This window comes from Fundulus heteroclitus, chromosome 8 (genome assembly GCF_011125445.2).
Source record: "Fundulus heteroclitus isolate FHET01 chromosome 8, MU-UCD_Fhet_4.1, whole genome shotgun sequence".
In the NCBI taxonomy this organism is placed as follows: Eukaryota; Metazoa; Chordata; class Actinopteri; order Cyprinodontiformes; family Fundulidae; genus Fundulus; species Fundulus heteroclitus.
Window position 1 is genome coordinate 33,556,292 of NC_046368.1, and position 20,411 is coordinate 33,576,702.

The 20,411-nt window shown below is 40.3% G+C and overlaps 1 protein-coding gene across 1 annotated transcript in view; it reads left to right on the top strand.

The window, feature by feature from the left end:
• Nucleotides 1-20,411, top strand: part of LOC105918810 (GDNF family receptor alpha-2) — a 476,342-nt gene that overhangs the window by 274,791 nt on the left and 181,140 nt on the right. The window contains exon 4 of the mRNA XM_036140658.1: nucleotides 303-502. Coding sequence (XP_035996551.1) covers nucleotides 303-502 — 200 coding nt within the window. The remainder of the gene's footprint in view (nucleotides 1-302; nucleotides 503-20,411) is intronic.

The following is a 20,411-nucleotide window of genomic DNA, read 5'->3' on the forward strand; positions in this document are numbered from 1 at the left end:
TCTCCTGGCTGTGGATTTCAGAAATAAAGTAATCCTTCACAATATTTTGCTGGGAACAATTTCCAGGTCACAGGCAGCAAGGCTGTGGGAAAATGGGAAAAAGGCACACATTAGGCACATGAGCCTGATGATAATTTACACAAAGTACCCCTACTTATGGAGCCAGTTATGACAATTTAACATCAGTCAAAACAGAGTTCTAAAAATATTCAGTCCTCCATTAACTCTGGCAGACAGCCCAGAATTGTGTTTGTCTGTACATCTGCCTAAATCGCCTTCCATCTGCCTTCTCTTTTGTTCAGACTCATCTTTGTCGAAGATGAAGCCCTGTTCCGAGGCAGGGAAACCCTGTAACCCCTGTGTGGATGCAGCCAAAGCCTGTTATCTGAACGAAACCTGTAGACGCCTACGGTCAGCCTACAACATTATCTGCAGCAAGGTCACACCCCCACAGTCTTCTGCAGCCAACCAGGAGCCATGCAGCAGGAAGAGGTGTCAGAAGGTAGGTAAAGAGATTTTTAATCCTTACCTCTAAAATTGTGCTTTAAAGTAGTTTGCAGGACTGGATTTAGCCACCTCTGCTCTAGAACCAGACATTACTAGAACTTGGGATCAGTGCTTTCATTGTTCTCAATAATACATTTCTATGGGAAAAAAAATATTTGGCAACAATATTTTGATTACAGGACCAGCAAATCACACATCATCTTCAACCTCTTGAGACCTGATCATTTTGGTCCAAACAATAGGCTTTTAGACACCAGAAAAGGCTCTTCAAACAGTTGTAAACCTCATGTATAGATCTGTCAGGAGAAAGAAAAAAAATATGTGTTTGTAGAAAATTGGGTCATTCATCTAAACAGCCATTTTATCAGATGTTTAGACAAAAATCCTTGGTTCTTAAGAGTAGGATTTCAACTGATGAAAATGTTAGTTAAGCATTTGGTCTGTTTTTTTCTTACTAGTTAATTAGTCATCAATAAACTGTTTTCTTTTCTAAGGTTGTCGTCATCTAAAGCACTTTGAATTGACCTTTTGCAAAAGCCCCACCCCATTAGTTGCTGTTGATATGCCTGTCAAGCTTTCCATAGCTGATGCCGTCTTGGCGCATGTCATGACAGGGATAGCTTGTATACCAGTGTGTGTTAGTGACTTGTTTTGGAGCAATACCTGCGGGATATCTTCCAGATCGAGGCAAAAGTGGTTACAATATGCAGTGGAGGGATATATTCAAATTATTACAATTCGTAACTATAAGGACACAACAAATCTTGAGGCTAAAGCATACCGGTCTCAGTCAAAATCACCCGCTGAATGTCCACTAAACGTTTCATATCTATGTGTGGCGAACGTCTTGCTGATGACGTTTACCGAGCTTTCATGGCCACATTCAACAGACATGGTCTGAACATTCAATATTTCCTGGACATACATACAAACACTGCCATATTACCTAAGTAGTAATGTTACCTAAGTAACATCTTGAACTTCAGCTACTAAGTAATTTCACAGAATTGAACTTTTGAAGACTACCAAGGCAAAAGTAATTATAATTGAAACCACAATTTAGTTTAGAATACATTATGTACAGAATGTAGACATTATTTCACTTAAAAAAATTTGGAAATTGTCTAGTTTTTGATACAGCTTTTTCAATGACCACATCTCAAATAAACAAATGTGGGACAAGGATGCTTGTGAGAGACAATGCGAGACACATTACCACTATAATGACATCATATATTTTAATTTAACACAGATCCCACATTGCAACAATCTTTGTCTGTTAGTGAACAAGAATGAATTATGACTTTACAAAAACTGTTTAGAAGGTTAATAAAGTTGTTAAACTTTTAAAAAGTTTAAGATAATTGTTCTGAGCTTATCAGAAAGCTACTAGCTGTTAAAGATTAACACTTTTTAAAGTATAGAAAAACATTAAACTGTTGCATATAGTTAAAGATTTTTAAGTTAACTTGGCTGCTGTATCTGATTTTTTTGAGTGAAAATTTGTCCATAATTCATCATGAAGCTTTTGCAGCTCTACATTCTTGTACGACTTGCTTCATGTTGAATCACATCATGATCCCTTCCTTGTGACTTTGGCAAACTTCACAAAAAGCTCTCCGAGAATCCTCTTTCTCAGGCCTCACCCAGTTATAAACTATTCATGTTCCTCCGGCAATGGCTTGTCTCTGCAACCCTTGGAAGTTGTCAGCCAATCTGAGATGACAGTCTGGATTTCCGAGTCGATAAAACAATCTGAACCGTTATTTATTAATACAGCCAATGAATAATATTGTTCAAAATAGGATCCACATAGTGGAGGTAAGAAAAAAAACATCTTACAAAATTACAAACAACAAAAAAAACAACTAAGAAAAAACAGTTGAGGGTCTTAAAAAACAACGAGGAAAAAGTCAGGTTTCATCACTGGCACATTCAGGTTCCTCCGCCGATGGCCTGTCTCTGAGACCCTTTGAATGCTTCAGTCAACCTGAGATGACAGCCCCTTGTAGAGCCCCTTAAAAACAGGAGTAAATTTTGAAATTGTGCATTCTTGTGTTCATGGTTATCATAACTGAGGAACTAGTGTTATCAAAAAATGACTAACTAGAGGGCTCACGTGATGCAGCCACTGTGGATCGCTGCATATCTAAAAGCTCCGGGTTGGCCTCAGCGGTGATGAATTTATATTAACAACCACATTGCTCCAGCTATAAAATGTGTCTTTCACTTAATTTTTATTTCAATTTTTGCAACTTACACAGACATATACATACAAGCACACCTTCGGTCTGCCATTCTTCACTTACAGTATACTTAGAAGAAAAAAATACTTTGAAAATATATGCATCAGCTTAAACTTACAAGTAGGTCACATGATTAAACATGTGTAACTTACAAACAAGTATAGTTAGTAAATAAGTAAACAGCGCAAATGGAGATAAAAGAATGGAATAAAAATAAAATAATAAAAGGAAGGGAGAACAAAAAATAATAGATAAAGATAAAGGAGACACATAATATATAATAAAAAATAAATAAATATATATATAAAAATAAACAATAAATAAATGTAATTTTACTGCATTAGTATGGTCATGGCAGGTTTCCACCTATTAACAAATATGTCTTTTTAAAGCCTCAGGTAATAAGTTATTTGTTCCATACGATAGATTTCCCAGACTTTTTCAATCCACATTTTGTACGTTGGCGGGTCAGGCTTGGCGGGCCGTTTAACTGTTATGCATTTAAGAGCCGCAATCAGTAATATGAAGGTTAATAAAGTTGTTAAGGTATATGAAGGTATTTTTTTCCTTTTCCAGTAATGTCATTTGGTAATGACCATCTCAGGATTTTTGTTAAAGGTTTTCTGAAATACTTTTCTAAGTGCCTCAAATATCTCGTCCCACATTTTTCTCAATTTAGGGCATGTCCAAATTATATGAGTTAAATTACCAATGTGTGACCCACAGCTTCTCCAGCATTTATCTGAGTGTATGGATCCCATTTTAGATATGACCGCTGGTGTCCTAAAGAATCGTATTATTACCTTCCACCTGAATTCTCGCCATGTATTAGAGTTAGTGACATGATGTGCTTCAGTACATATTTCCTCCCATCTGTCTTCCTGAATATTTATATTCATTTCACTTTCCCATTTTTCTTTGGTCTTCAGAGTTTTGTTGGGATCCATATCTATAAATAGTTTGTAAAAATGGCAGATAATTTTCTTATTCCCACTACCTGTTTGTAATTTTATCAAAAATTCTTCGATTGGAGTGAGCTCAAGGATTTTAGTCCACTCTCTGTGTTTTATTACAAAGTCCCTTAGTTGTAAATACCTGAAGAAATTAGTATTGGGGTGTGTAAATTCAACTCTTAATTGTTCAATTGATTTAAAGCACCCATCTTTCTGAAGTTGGTGTAGATTTGTAAGGCTGCTCTTAGACCAATTTCTGAATCCTGAGTCCATCTGTGAGGGGACAAAGTCATTTATAAAACCAATGTTGGTTTTCTAACTTTGGGGGGATTCTGATACCCAGATATTTAATTCCCTCTTTTGACCATTTGAAACCACTCTGAGCCTTAACTGTGTGGGAGATTGTATAATTTATATCCATAGCTGTTGTTTTGTCTATATTAACTTTATATCCTGAGAAATACCCAAATGTGGAAATATTGTTCTTTATATGTGGGATTGTTACTCTAGGTTCAGTGAGGTAAAGAAGTACATCATCTGCATATTTGATAATTTGTGTTGCTCTGCATTTATTGTCAGTGCCTTGATGTTATTATCATCCCTAATAAGCTGTGCCAGTGGTTCAATACTCAAATCAAACAATAGAGGTGAAAGAGAACAACCTTGCCTACATCCTCGCTCCAGGGAAAATTGGTCTGATAAAAAGCCGTTCACTTTAACAGCAGCTTGTGGGTTGGAGTATAAAATCTGTACCCACCTAATGAATTTGGGGCCAAAATGGAATCGTTTCAGTGTTTGAAAAAGGTATTGCCAGTATACTCTGTCAAATGCTTTCTGGGCATCTAATGATAATAGCATTGCTTCCTTCCCTTTAGTATCTGAATGTGTCATCAAATTTAACAATCTTCTAATACTGTCGCCATAATATCTCCCAATAATAAACCCAGTCTGATCTGGGTGAACAATGTTTGTTATGATTTTATTAACCCGCTGTGCTAATATGGATGTTAATATGCGTAGGTCTGTATTCAACAAGGATATTGGCCTATATGATTTACATTTGGTAGGGTCCTTTACCTCTTTGTGTAACACAACTATTGTTACTTCTCTCCAGGAGGGGGAAAATGTTGCGTGTAGATGGTTGTTACAGTAGATCTGTTGCACGCAGAAACAGGTGTTACGGTAGCTGGCTGCGCTGCTGATAACATAAAAATGAGGAACAGAGCGCACCGCTAGATGTGCGGTAATGATCCTTTTGGATGTCAGCTGCCATTAAAACACAAAGAAGAAGAAGACGAGCGCACCCTTTTAAAACAGAAGAAGAAGAAGTGGAAGTTTGTTGTTAACCGGTGGCAACTGATGTGGAGCTGTTGTGTTATGGTAGATATGTTAATCGATTCATTTTATTTGGATTGGGTTGATCCTTTGAGAAATGTTTGGTTCGTGTCCAGGTTAAAAAATAATCAATAAAAAGTAAGACCAGACCACGAGTTGCTGCTCGCATGAGTAAAAGACGCCCGGATAAAATGTAACAGAATTATTGAAAACTCTTTGTAAGAAACTAATCTGGTATGCTGGCTCTGCAGGGATCAACAAGGGTACGTCTAAAGATGTTTTAGAACTGATCGGTGACTTTTAGTTTATATTTCAGATAGTTATTATAAGTAGAGTTGATCTCATGTTAGCTGACTCACTGACCGGAGTTAATTCACCTTATAGGAGCAAACAATATACTTGCACATCAACTAAGACCATACACATAATGTAGTTATACACACTTTATGTAAGTTTATACATACTCATGCTTACGGAGCCCCTAAAGGGACATGGAGGAAAAAAAACTATTGCGAGATCTCGCAAAACTATTGCGAGATCTCGCAATAATTATTGCGAGATCTCGCAAAAGGTTTTCCTACGTAATATATATATATATATATATATATATATATATATATATATATATATATATATATATATATAGAATAATAAGGTCTGATGCCTTCACGGAGTAGATGCAAGTTTGGAGAGACTAAGTCACAAAAACTTGGACGTGTAGACCTGTATCTCTCTGTCTTAGAAAAATAACATTATAATATAAACGATATCTTTTAATCTTACTTGTGAAAAGTTAGCCCTCGAGCCCTGATGTCAATAGTTCGTCGATTTAAACAAAAATACGCCGCCCAGTGCTGAGGTATCATTAGTGTGTTCAGCTTGAATCAGCAGGTTAGGGTAGCAGGTTGACTGCCCCAAGATGGCGGCCGTAATTCCTACGCCGTGATAGTCAGTGCGGGGTCTACTCTTATATTATGTCTATGGTTTTATCCTTTTTACTTTGCACCTCCGCTGTTGTGTGTCTGTTTTACGTCCGGTTCACTGAAGTAGGAAAACTTTTTAATCTTTTAAAACGTCTCTCACTAATGTCAAGTCCATGTCTGTAGCCAAGTACGGATTTAATGTCTTTATATGTCAGGCCAGTACTAAAATAGAAATCAATAAACTTCTCCCATGGATGACGTGTTTGCTCCTCCATTGTTTTGTGTCTGTTTACAACTTCTTTTTCTATTTAATGGCGGTTGGCAAACAACTATGTGGTGACTAACCAGTAATGAGTGTGGATCAGGTCATTTGTTTTACTTCCGGTTCGCTGACGTAGGAAAACCTTTTGCGAGATCTCGCAATAGTTTTGCGAGATCTCGCAATAATTATTGCGAGATCTCGCAATAGTTTTTTTTCCCTCCATGTCCCTTTAGGGGCTCCGTACATGCTGCACTACACACACAATCACTTGCATTCTTGTCAAGGGGATTTCCAAGACTGTGCCTTTTTGAACATGGTTAACACCTTTTCACCTCACATCACCAAAACCCATTTTCTTGTCCAAAACAGGCTCTATGCACAGCTCCACTTCTTCCTGAACCTCAGCAGCTCCTTTGTTTCCTGCCTTTCATTACTGGACAGACTGATTAATCCAGATGTGTCTGACCTCAGTAACCAGCCAGACACACAATTTTTTTGTTAACATAATGGTCATCATGCAATGTAGAATTTGGCAAGGAAGGAAATTAAAAACATGAGACATAAACATTTAATACAGGGGTGTCAAACTCATTTTGGTATAGGGGCTGCATACAGCTTAATCTGATCTCAAGAGGGCCACACGAGTAAACTCATTCCAAGAATAAATAGAACTAATAAAATTGGACTTGTTGTTGATTTTTATATTAAATGAATTTCCCTTTTACACAATATATTATGAATAACCTCAGCGTTTTTAAGAAAAGTATGTGCAATTTTAACAACACTTTTACTCAGTTAAACATTTACTTGTGCATTATGCATAAGAACTGATCACAGTGATTGTACAATGTTGAAAAACATTTATTCACATTTTTTGGAACTTAAGAACACTGTCCTGCATGACAAAATACATCAAACAGATAAAAATTAAGAAATTATTTAAAATCGATATTCCACATCTGAAGCTTAGTGCTACCATCTGCAGATTAAAACAGAGCACCCCTCGTGGACAATATAGGAACTGCAGATTTTCAATTAAACGAAGTACATGTTTTTTTAATAATTGTTTTATCATTCTCTTCCTTTTATCTCCTCTTTCTTTCACCTTTTCTTTTTTTCCTTCTTGTTCTTCCTTTCCACTCCTACTTTCCCATTGTAGTGTCCATATCATTTGAGATATTCCCCTCATGAATCATAATAAAACTATTCACATTCATGAATCAAGCAGAGCAGTATCGCGAAAGCTGACTACTCCACTTGTGAAAGTCAAATCTGATAAGCTCTTTGTGGCTCATCAGACAGGACATTTGAAAAAAAATAAAAATAAATAAATAAATAAATAAATGAATATATATATATATATATATATATTAGGGCTGGGCAAGTTAACGCGTTAATTTCGCGTTAACTCATTAGACTATTAACGGCGATATTTTCTTTAACGCGCGTTAACGCATGTTGGTCACATGCTTTTATTTTGTGAAGGTCTGTTGCTGCGGTGTAGGGGTTTGAATCAGAACAGTAGGTGGCGATAATGCGCCAATAACCTCGCTGTCAGCCAAGCCTCGGATTCAGAGGAAGAAAGGTGCTGGCCGGAAAAAAACAAAGCCGACATGCGGAAGGCGGTGTTTCCCGCAGGTACCGCGAGCGAGCTTAGGCGAGGCGGTGCTTAGGCGGGGCGAGGCGGTGAGTTGGCGGCCGGAACAAGTTTTGTGCGGAGCGGAGCGGAGCGGTCTGCATCGACGCCGTCGGTGAAGTCGCTTCTCTCTTCAAAGTATCCATGTGTTTTTGCCTGTTTTCCCCCTGCCATTCACTATATGCGCGCGAGAAAGCAACAACAAAAAACCGCGTGTCAACGTCAAATAAACGCAAGCATATCGAGTTAGCAAGCATTTCAGTTTAAAGTTCTTCCAGCATGGAATATGACAGAAACAAGTTAGTTGTAACCACTGCCAAGTTAAACTTTGGTATTGAACATAAAATGGTAATGCTGCTCCCTGCTGTTACCTCAGAAATTGCCTGTTTTTGGTAGATTTTTTCCCCATAAAGAGAATTCCCTGTCAGTGGCAATAAGCTTTAATTTATTATTATTGCTATTTTTTGTTTTACATGTTTAAGTTGAGCTTTACACTAAATATGTGTTACTGATAAGTGCTACAAATGTTACAACACTTTTGTTCATATGGCAGCAGAACATTAAAATAAAAGTGCTCTTTACACTACTTTTGAATTCATTCTTGGAGTTTGTAAATACAATGCGATTAATCGCGATTAATCGCGATTAATCAGTGCGATTAATCGCGATTAAATATTTTAATCGTTGCCCAGCCCTAATATATATATATATATATATATATATATATATATATATATATATATATATATATATATATATTTTTTTTTTTTTTTTTTTTTTTTTTTGAATAATGGTAATGCATTTAGCCACTGGGCTGGACTAAATTGTTCGGCAGGCCGGAACTTGCCCACAGGCCGTATGTTTGACACCCCTGATTTAATACAATCTCTTTGGACATGACTTGGTCATGATTTCATATGGCGAGGATGAGGAGAGGAGCAAAAACATTTTTTCTTTTCTGTGGGGACCTAACATTCACACCTTCAGAACGTTTTCTGAACATCATTCCTGCCCATGCCACATTAGACTTCCAGAGGACGTTCACTGAATGCCTTCTGAACAATTGTTTGCTAGCTGCAGAAGTGCACATGCCCAGCCAGCAAGTAGAAACTAACCAGGATGAACACACACATGCGTTTACCTGAGTGCATCAGAATGATTGGCATGTGGGAGAACTAATAGATAAGGTGGATACCCCTGGAACACGAGAGACAGAGGAGTGTGTGGGCAGGACCAATCCTCTGACCTAATCAATGTCATCGGTCCAAAACATGAAGTTTTAAAGTTGTAGAGTTAGTTTAAACTACCCCTATGTTTCTTAGGAGAACTTTGTTTTGATTGGTCAGCAGGCAGGCAATCATATGAGTGTACACGATAATACCTTTATGTGAAAACATAAAGGGGATCTGGTAGCTGTGAGTAGAGTTTGCAGGTGATTTGTTGCCCTGTAGTATTATGACAGGCATGTGCAAATAAAGCATCTGGTGGTAGTTTAATGGTATTGGGAACAACAAAGCAGAACAACTTCACTGCAGAGCAGGTTCCATTACAAACCTGCAGAGACATATCAGACCTGTCAGTTTAGAGCAGAGTTTGTTCTAGTTCTGTTCAATGAATTTCATTTCACCTGGCTAGCCAGATTATGTGTGGCACTCCCCGTTCTGCACATTATCTCTCTGGGACTGCTCCATTCAGGGAAAAGAGTGACATTCAGCAGAACTCTCCAAGCTGATTTGGCTAAGCAACACCAAGCCTTAAACTATTATACTGCAACCTGATGGGCTCAAATTGTTTTTGGTTCGTACTGCAGTATGAAAAAGTCACAGTCCATCATATAGTTCATGCGGTATAAGCGTTTCTTATATATAAATCTCATCAAGAGAGAACGTGGAGGTCAGATCAGGTTATGTACAACTGCAGTATCCCAACCCCTCACCCGCACACACCTATGTACATTTTAGCTCTGCAGGTTGTATGATGGCTGAAGTAGGCACGTGCCTCGAACATTTGTCCCCGCAATAAGAATAAAGTCAGCTATATACTTTGGCTATATAGATGGCAATGTTCTGAAGTAAGAAGTTTGTCCTATTTGGAAGACATGCTTTTGGACAGTAGCAGTCAGTGGAGGAAGTACATCTAATATGATAGCACATCTGAGGGAGCACCACTCATTGCTATTGGCTAAATTCAAGATAAAGATTTTGTGGTCTTGAAATGAACGAGCTACGTTTAGCTGTCCCCGGAAATGTCCTCGATTTCAGCTTTTTATGAATGAGAAAAAAAGTTGCAGCAACAAGAGCTATTACATTCGATATTTTTCGGATTATGAGGCGCACCGTGAATGTGTGTGTCTATGTGTGTCTTTGTCCACATATAAGACTATTATAAGGTCTCTTGGTTTTTTAGGTGTTCGGCCCACATTCAGAACACAGTCGGGAGACAATAAGCAGTTAAAGGCATACTATGCAACATTTTTCAGTTAATTAATGTGTTCCATACCGTTTTGGATGATTAAATAAGTCATTTCAGGACGAACAAAGGTTTTCTCGGCCGCCCTGGTGGTCTGTGGGGGAAATACCGCAATTGCAAGAGCCCTCGGCCCGCACCCACAGACCGCGAGAGTCGGTCTTGCTTTACGGCGAGAACTCCATGTGTTTTTTCCCTGCCATTCACTATATGCACGCGCAAAAGCAACAACAAAGAACCGCGTGTTAACGTCAAATAAACATGCAAGTATATCAAGTTTTGTTATTATTATTATTATTTTTATTTTATTGTTTTTTAATGTAAGGTAGCGCTGCGGGAAACCCTGATGTTCATACTTTCACTGTGTTAGTCATTGTTTGTACTGCTGTTTTTTCGACTTTTCGTTGCGTTCGCCTGTCTGCTAAGCTCAAAACAACCGCGCCTGGCTTGACGGAGAAACCAGAACAGCTGAGCATCTTTATGACAGTGCACTTTTACTTTCGCCCTCTGGGGGGAGCCTCGCTGGAAAATCAACCCCGGTTGCATAGTATACCTTTAAAGATGTTTATTTGGCTAAATAAGAGCTCACGTAGTGAGCCACGGGCGGAGAACGGAACGTCAGGGTCGGAAGCGCTGTGGGAGGAAAAAGAAGACAGATTAACTGAGGTTTTAGTGCTGGGATTTACGCTACTGTAGCTCAGTTTACCACCAAACTTGGAGAACCTATCCGGGGAGGATGAGTGGAAGTATGGACTCTGCGGTTCTCTACCTCTGATGGACTTAGGTGACTGAGCGACAGGTGAGCTGGCTGGTGGAACACAGGCGGGGAGCCTGAGCAGCGCCACAGCGGAGAGCAAGCAGTGAGAGCAGCTGAAGGAACCTGAGTGAATCCAGGAAAGGGAGCTCTTGTCCTGTTTAGTAATACCAAGTGGGCTCGAAGCGAATGCCAGAGCAGAATCTGAGCGGCAGGGATTCAGGAACCAGTCTTCAGCATACGGAGACAAGACGGTTGAGTAATCCAAAGCACGAACGAACACAACGGTTTAACACTCCGGCGTCATTCAGCTGACTGAGCGCTCCTTTTAAACCTCCACCGGAGCTGTCGAAACCAGCTGCAGCCCACCTGTCAACTACATTCACCTGTGGAGGAGAGTTACTAGAGAACAGGCCGCACAGACAGGACGGCCTGCAGAATCCTGACATAAGGTGCAAGTGTGTAATATCACTCCACAACCTCCGGTAGGGTGACCGATTTCCTGGGACAGACCCCGTTTTGGATGACCTGTCCCCGGCAAAAGTTGCCCCTGGAAATGTCCCCGATTTCAGCGCATCATGTAATAAAAAATGTTTAGCGTAACATGAGGTATTTACCTGGTCCTGCTGCTGTCCCAACGTAGTAGAGCTTTGCCGAATGCACCTTCCCCGCCCCCGTCAGTGTTGCAGTTTAGACAAAACAAACCAATACCCAGGCAGAGGTTCTGTACTTAACAAAATCAGAGACAGTTTTCATTACAGAAATTAAATCTGGTCTCCTTAAGGAGGAAGTACACTGGCCGCGTAACGTAAGCGGCGCGGACTATGGGTGTGTTTTTAAAAGCATAAATTTACACCAGATGCTGCAAAGTACGCTTCACAGCTGCGTGATTCTGCGGAAAGAAGAACTTTCGTCATGGGTAAATAATTAAAGATATACTAATTATCAGTGAGATATGGGTAAGGTATTAAACAATCAGATTTATATCCTATGTTTTGATCTCCTAAAAGTCCACATCTTGACCATATGTGATTAGAAATCACATATTTAGTTTGTTACCTTGTCACAACTACATAATTCATGGCGCTTTATTTTCGATGACTCTTATTTTGGGACACTTCTGGAAGTGAACAGGATGTTTTCCTGTTTATTCCCTGCCAAACACGAGCGTATACGCTTCTGAAATTAAAACTTCAATCAATTTAGGGGTTGCGCAGCGTTATGCTTCTGGTGTACATTTATTGACCGATTACAATGAAAAGCTAACCTAAGCATAGGATATGCATATGTGCTTTGCAACACGTTTGGTGTGTTTCCTCCTTAACACCGCTCTCTCATGAGAGGAAGAGCTATCTGTCTCTGTTGGGAGGACAGAGTGGTTGGACTACACTGCCCTGTTTCTAACATAAGGTCAAAATAAACAGAACTTTTATATTGAATTAACTTACTAGGTTTATTGTTGTTAGTGTCATGAATTTAAGGTGTTTTGCCCACATGCAGACAGAACTGGATTCAGAAACAGTTTCAAGGTGTTTATTAAAGGCTCTGCAAGTTCTTGCACACAACGTGAGCAACGGGCAGGAACAGAGGGACTGCACACAAACAAGAGCAAAGAGCGAGGTCGGAATGTCAGGGACTTTGGAAAAAAGGGGGACAAAATTAACTCTGTTCGAGCAAGGGGAATATTTCCAGATGCTGCAATGCTTACCACTTAGTTGAGAGGACCTATCCAGGGAGGATGAGTGGGGAAGGAGTTCTGTGGTCATAAGCTTACTGATGGTAGTATGTGGCTCAGTGACGGGAGGGCTGGCAGGTGAGGTCTGGCAGGAGCTCGAGCAGCCTACAGCAGCGGAGGCGGAAGGAGCAGCTGGAAGAACAAGGGTGAGTCCAGGAGTACCAAGGTGAATCCAGGAAGGGGAACCTCGTGCCGGGCTTGGTAACACTAAGTGAGTTTGGGGGGAAGATCGCCAGAGCAGAATCTGAGCAGGCAGGGATTCAGGAGACTGGTCTTCGGAGCAGGGAGTCACACGGGTGAGTAAATCCAAAAAACACGACGAACTGGAGGAGACAGGAGACAAAGGCAAATCCAAAAACGGGGATTTCGAACACTCACAGGTACGAAGGTCAGGCATACCACAACGGGGTAACAATCTGGCATCTTCCAGCTGAATGAGCACTCCCTTTAAACCCGAGCTGAGCAGCCCTGACGAGCCGCAGCTGTGGGCCACACCCACCCGTCAACTGCAACCACCCGTGAAGCAGAGTTAATAGAGCACAGACACACAGAATCCTGACAGAAAAGAAGAAGATATTATATCTAGGATAAGATTCGGACATACAGGATTAAATAGTACTCTTAAAATAATTAATAAGCATAATACAGGGTGTTGTGATTGTGGCAAATTAGAAACAGTCCAACATATTTTTTTAGAATGTAATAAATATACTCAAGAAAGAGAGATGTTGCGTAGAGAGTTAGGCAGAAATAAAAATAAATTAGACATAAGGGAATTGTTTCAGAGATCATCTGGGGATGTAGTTTTTGGGAGTATTTTTAATTTTCTAAGAAGAACGGGTATTTTAGAGAGGATATAATAGGTTGTCTGATCCATACTCCATTCTGGAAGGTGGCGGTAATGCACCTATAAGTTGTTTGCCAACCGCCATTAAAAAAAAACAGAAGAAGAAGAAGAAGAATCCTGACAGCACATACTCCAGATGCGGGCTGCCTTAATGAATGCACTTCTAGTTCAGACATTACAGTCAGACAGTCTTGTAGACAGCTCAGGGGTCCGACCAGGTAATGACACAGTGTACCTTAATGCTCGGAATGTACACTGAGTGGAGCAGCTTCGTTGCTAACCAAAGCCGTGCTTACACATTTTAACAGATTTTTGTGCGCATTGTACCACATAAAATCGATCAGTAAGCACAATTTTAATCATATATAAGGGACACCGGGTTATAAGGCGTATCATCAATTTTTGAGAAAATATAAAGATTTTAAGTACACCTTATAGTCAAAAAATATGGTAACCTGGTCATGCTGCTTACATACAGTTGTAAAAGGTGAGCGACAGCTTCTAGTTTAGTAGTTTAAGGATTGCATCAAGGATGCAATCCTTGATGATTATTTATTATATTTAGAAAGAATTCAGTTATTATTTTAAATACATATTTCTTCCGCTCCATGTTATAGATATTGTTTAAAAATAAATAGCTGCTCAATGGAATTTTTTTTGTTTACTTTTTGAATACCTGCATTTCAAAATACAATTTAGAACTGTAATCATACTGTGCAAATGTCGTATTTTTGCTTAAGGTTATCATACTATCAGAATTTCATACCAGCCCAAGTCTACTGCAAAACCTCACAAGGGAATCCACCTTAATCTTACAATTTATTAATCAAATTACTGTAAATCTTTAAATCTGACATATTGTGAGTCCTGATTTGATTCCACATGTAGGTCAGAAAAAAATCGACGTAAACATGACACTGGAAGGGGTGGTGGGACATCTTCAGCATTGAAATCTGTTTAGCTGTCGGGATGTGAAAATTCTTTTCATAACAGTGTTATGTCCATAAATTTAAGTGTCTTAAACACACAATACATGAAATCAAGACTAGTAGTAATAGTTGAACTGAGGTTTAATGGAAATTATCTTCATACAAAAACAAGAAGAGAAGGGATTCCCAGCTAAAATAAACAAAAGCATGAAGAAGTCAGCCAGGCAGTTGACCAATTGCATTTAGGGGACATATGCTTGTAAATTATTTCTTTTCATATTAAATCATTCAGTTCTGGTCTATATAAACTGTAACTGTAGCTCTTTGGTCTGAATTCCTCGTTAATTTAGCTCCAAAGGCCCTCAGAACACTCCTGTTTTAACGTGCATCTGAGAGCAGCTCGTTTTGGTGTGGTCTATTTAAATACAAATGAAGCACTTCACACCCCGCCCATTTCCAGGTCACAGAGTGTTGTAGCTCTTTGGTCCACCCCATTCAGCCAATTTAATAGAATGCCGCAGGATGGTGTGATGAATTGTGAAGGTTAATACACTCAACAACCAAACATTTTTGACTTAACTTGCTGCTCTGGCATGTTCTGGTAAGGAAGCTGAGAATCCAGGGTCACACAGCAGCCTTAACAGCAGTTATATGCAAAATTCTGGAAAGAATCGTAACCGATAGATTGGTGTATAAGTTAGAGAAGGAGGGTTGATATAAAACGATTTAAGATTTGGCAAGGTGCAGAAGGCTTTGGTTAACAAGAGAGGGTTATAGCAGGTTTTTAGACATAGAGAAAGCCTATGATACATTATAAAGTCAAGGCATTGTAATTAAATTGTATGATACTGAAATATAAGGCCGTATGTTGAAATGGATTAAAAATTATTTTTGCAGAAGCGGAGGATCTAGGTCAGAGTAGATGGTGTAATTCTGAAGTCCTAGATGATTGATAGTGGTACTCCAAAGGGCAGTGTGATAAGTCCTGTTCTTTTTAACATAATGATTAATTACGTATTTAATAACATTGTTGGAGGGTTTGGACTTTCTCTGTTTGCTGATGATGGGAGCAATTTGGAAAAGGGGTTGTAACATTTCACATTAAATTTTATTAAAGACGATGCAGGATGCTTTGAATGAAGTAGTTGAGTGGGCTTAAAGATGGGGGTTTTAATTATCTGTGAAAAAAAGTAAATATCTAATATTTGGTATATAAACATAAAGTTTGCAGTTCTGTGGGTTTAAACTGGTATAATAGTGTGTTAGAAATTAGTAGAATGTGGAGGAAAACAGCATAGATGGTTTGGAAACGCTCAAAAGTGGCAAAGAATGACACTTAAAACTGCTAAATTGCAACCTCAGGTTTCATAACCATAGCTCAATTTAATCACTAGTGATAGGCAGGGGCGGATTTAGGAAATCTGGGGCCCTAAGCAAAGAAAGGGATGGGGCCCTCTGAATAGACCCCTTGCAACCACGTGACTCCGTTACCCAGAACCCCTTGCTTGGCGGCCATATTGGTTGGCACGCCATTTGACGAAATGACTAGTTCTCCACGTATTTTTCTTCTTTAGATAACGTATCACAAGATCGTTTTAAGAGTAAGTTGATGGTTGATGGTATCAGATTGCCAGATCCACACAGCAAAAGCCTGAAGGGACGGAGCGAGTCTGTGAAATGCTGGCCAAGGGTTTCGTACCGCGACACAGCTGCTTTATAAACACGCAGGCCAGTACGGACAAGAGAGCACGAAAGCCCCTGAAACCACTGGACGGCTGCAATTATTTTATATCAGGAAAAAGGCTCCATCAAACGCCCGCGACGCAATGAGGGATTAAGCGGGTCAGAAAATGGATGGATGGATGTTCAGACATGTTTGTGTAACAGCACAAAGCAGAGAGGAAGACCCGCCCGGTAGGTTAAAAAAAAACATCACTCACTACGGATTATTTAGGTGTTTTTGTCTTGTTAAAATGGGTGGAGGTGTCGGCGACATTGCAGCGTAAACACAGAAGTACTAGCGCCCATGAACGGGCGGAGGGGAGGTGGTGATCGTTACACGGGCCGGAGAGCCGCGCTGTTTGGAGCAGCAGGAAGCAGGTGCTGCTCCAGACGGCGGCGGAGACAGCAGACAGCGGCGGCTCTCCGGCGGCGGAGACAGCGGCGGTGGAGACAGCAGACAGCGGCGGCTCTCCAGCCCGTGTAGCGATCGCTACACGGGCCGGAGAAGCCGCTGTTGCTGCTACAGACAGCGGCGGAGGGGAGGTAGCTATCGCTACACGGGCCGGAGAGCCGCGCTGTTTGGAGCAGCAGGAAGCAGGTGCTGCTCCAGACGGCGGCGGAGACAGCAGACAGCGGCGGCTCTCCGGCGGCGGAGACAGCGGCGGCGGAGGCAGCAGCCGGCTTCTCCGGCCCATGTAGCGATCGCTACACGGGCCGGAGAAGCCGCTGTTGCTGCTACAGACAGCGGCGGAGGGGAGGTAGCTATCGCTACACGGGCCGCTTCTCCGGCCCGTGTAGCGATAGCTACCTCCCCTCCGCCGCTATTTAAGTAGAACAATGACTAGAGCAGAATTAAGTTGTAATTTACCGGAGATGAAGTGTAGACTGCAAATTCTCTCGTAGAATGATCGCTCCCCCAGTCCATCGGGATTATCTGCCTGCGCTCTTTTCATTGAAAATATCCAATTCTTTCTTCTTTCCTCATCCTTCGGTAAACGACAGAAACGTACATCCAACGATTTGGAATGCCTCTCTGTGCAACCGGGAGCACAACAAGTCGTAGGCATTGTTTAGATTCCAAAAATAAACTAACTAAAAGTACGCTCTAAATCACCCGTTTTGTCATGTAGTAGATGGGCTGTCAGGCTAGCCTGCCCACCAATATGGAGGCGCGCACCCCCGATCACGTGACTGTGACGTCAGATGCAAGGGGTCTATTGTGAAGACAACACATAAAACAGACCCATTATACAGATAGAGAAATTTTATTAGAATAGACATACATTTTTTCTACCTTTTGTCCCTCTGTTCTTATTGTTTTCCTCTCTATGTTTTCTTTTATCCCTTGTTCTAGTAGACAAGCCATTATCTGCTTATTTGTTCTCCATTTTTCATTTGAATGAAATTTTTCATTTGAATGAAATAATAGCTGGAAGTAAATCTGCGCCTGACTTCACCTGGAGCGGTCCTCTCAGTACCATAGAGCAGCATGGATGGTCAGAAAGCTGATTGGCCAGAGCTGGGTCATCTTCAGGAAGTCCACTGTGTACACTGCTTACCAGCAGAGTGGATGATGCTGGACCCTCTCAGTCTGGTTGAACATCATCATTATCAAAGCCTGGCTGGATAATTGGGAAACTCTCTCTGTCACAGCCCATCTGTGTCTCATTCTGAAAACCAACACAGAAAACACAGTATAAGGCTTTTACTCAGTGGTTAAATATATACTTACTCAATTGCTAAAGTTGAAATTTGAGGATTTTATGCAACTTCAATTTTGTCTACGTCACTGCACTCAAAGGAACATACCGCAATTTCTACTCTACTACTAAACCTATTTATATGCTGGTTACATATTTCAAAATCTTCACGTTCAGTGGAAACCTTGTATCCCCAAAATGACAATTTAATGTTAACATTTGTGATAAAATGAACAAGTCTTTATTTTAAGGGATGACTTTTTAAACCAGAACTCTTAAAAAAATCGTCTTCAGCTGGAAAATAATTTATGACAAAACAAAAATTAGATGCATGTCACAGGAAAAACAAGTGATGCTACATGACAATTTCTTAAACTACCGAACAGTAAATTAGATTGTTTATAATTAACTCCACTCTTAACATCCACAGCTGTACACAATAACACATTAAAGCAATGTTAATACAAAGCTGTAATGCAGAGTGAGAAGTTGGTAATAACTTCCTTATGTTTTTTGAATGTATAACTTAAATTATTAAGGAATTAAACACCTGCCAAAACTACCTGTAAAACCTGAGGGTGATTTTAGAACATCCAAAAGCCTGAGGTTTTCCTGAATATCAACATGAAAAAAAACACCTAAATAATTTCTCATCGTTTGTAGAAAATACAAAAGAAAATTGAAACACACTTTAAAATTAGCCATATTCAATAAGGTAAATAAATAATGCAGAATGTCCCCTTGATGGTTTAATACTCACAGTTCATCTCCTCATGACGGACGCTCCCCATCAGGCTCCAACGTTACCGCTTTCTGCTGCTGCTTGTGGCCGCTGCTGCAGTGAAGAAGCCGAAAGCAGGAACTTTGGATAACTTTGAGAGCAGCTCTCTACTTTCCTCTTTCTTTCTCTTCTTTTCAGCACCATTAGGGTAGCTTCTTTCCTTTTTATCTCTTTTATTTTCTCTTTTCTCCTCGTCTCGTCTCGTCTCCTCGCGCCATTTGTTTTCAAATGGTTTTCTGTGTCTGCCCTTTCTGCACATGCGCAGCAAATGGACTGATCCAATGTAGTGGAGACTGTAGGTGGGGCCCCCGAGACACACTCAATATTATAAGCATTCTGGTGGTATTTAGCGAAAGGATTTTAATAAAAAACATAATTAATGTGCACAAATAAGTAAAAGCTGTAGTAATCATACACATAAAAGAAGTTTTAGGGGGCCCCCAGGAACTTGGGGGCCCTAGGCAACTGCCTAGTTTTGCCTAATGGTAAATCCGCCCCTGGTAATAGGCAGAAAAAAGAAAAGAAATAACCATAAAGAACATTTTAGGAAACTGACTTCTCAACCACTAGGGGAAGACAGTGTCTTCACGTGAGAGTTTTAGCTGTGGTTGCAATTGCAGATTCTGGCACCAGATGATGCCCTTCACCTTGGGGAAAATGCTGGGCTGTCATAGACACGATGGGGACAGCGTCCTTCACCTTGAAAGCCGCTAAACTGCAATTACACACAATGTCCACCATATAGAGGAACAGTCTCTCTCTTTCAAACAGAAAAGGAACAACACAAACCAGCTGCGGTTGTAGTTACCAGTAGCACACGCTAGATGGTGCTGTATACTTTGGGACAGCTCCCAGGAAGGTTAAAATTAACTCGTAGAATTAGAGTAATTCTAAAAGTTAGAGTCTATAACTCTTAGAAATCAATCCTTAAACCCACAATTAATTCAATTCAATTTTATTTATATAGCGCCAATTCATGAAACATGTCATCTCAAGGCACTTTACAAAGTCAAGTTCAATCATATTATACAGATTGGGTCAGATTATACAGATTGGTCAAAAAATTTCCTATATAAGGAAACCAGTTGATTGCATCAAAGTCGCGACAAGCAGCATTCACTCCTGGAGAAGCGTAGAGCCACAGGGAGAGTCATCTGCATTGTACATGGCTTTGCTGCAATCCCTCATACTGAGCAAGCATGAAGCGACGGTGGGAAGAAAAACTCCCCATTAACGGGAAGGAAAACCTCCGGCAGAACCGGGCTCAGTATGAACGGTCATCTGCCTCGACCGACTGGGGTTACAGAAGACAGAGCAGAGACACAACAAGAGAGACAAACAAGCACAGAAGCACACATTGATCCAGTAATCTGTTCTACATTAGATGGTAATAGCGGGTGAGCCGTCTTCTCTGGATGATGTCACAGTTAACAGAACGCTAGACCAGGTGTACCTACTATGAAGATAAAAGAGAGAGAACAGAAAGTTAAAGTTAATAATTGAAGAACAGTAGAACTCTATAGAGTGAGAAAATTAGATCCTGATGTCCTCCAGTAGCCTAAGCCTATAGCAGTAAAACTATAGAGGTAGCTCAGAGTAACATGAGCCACTCTAA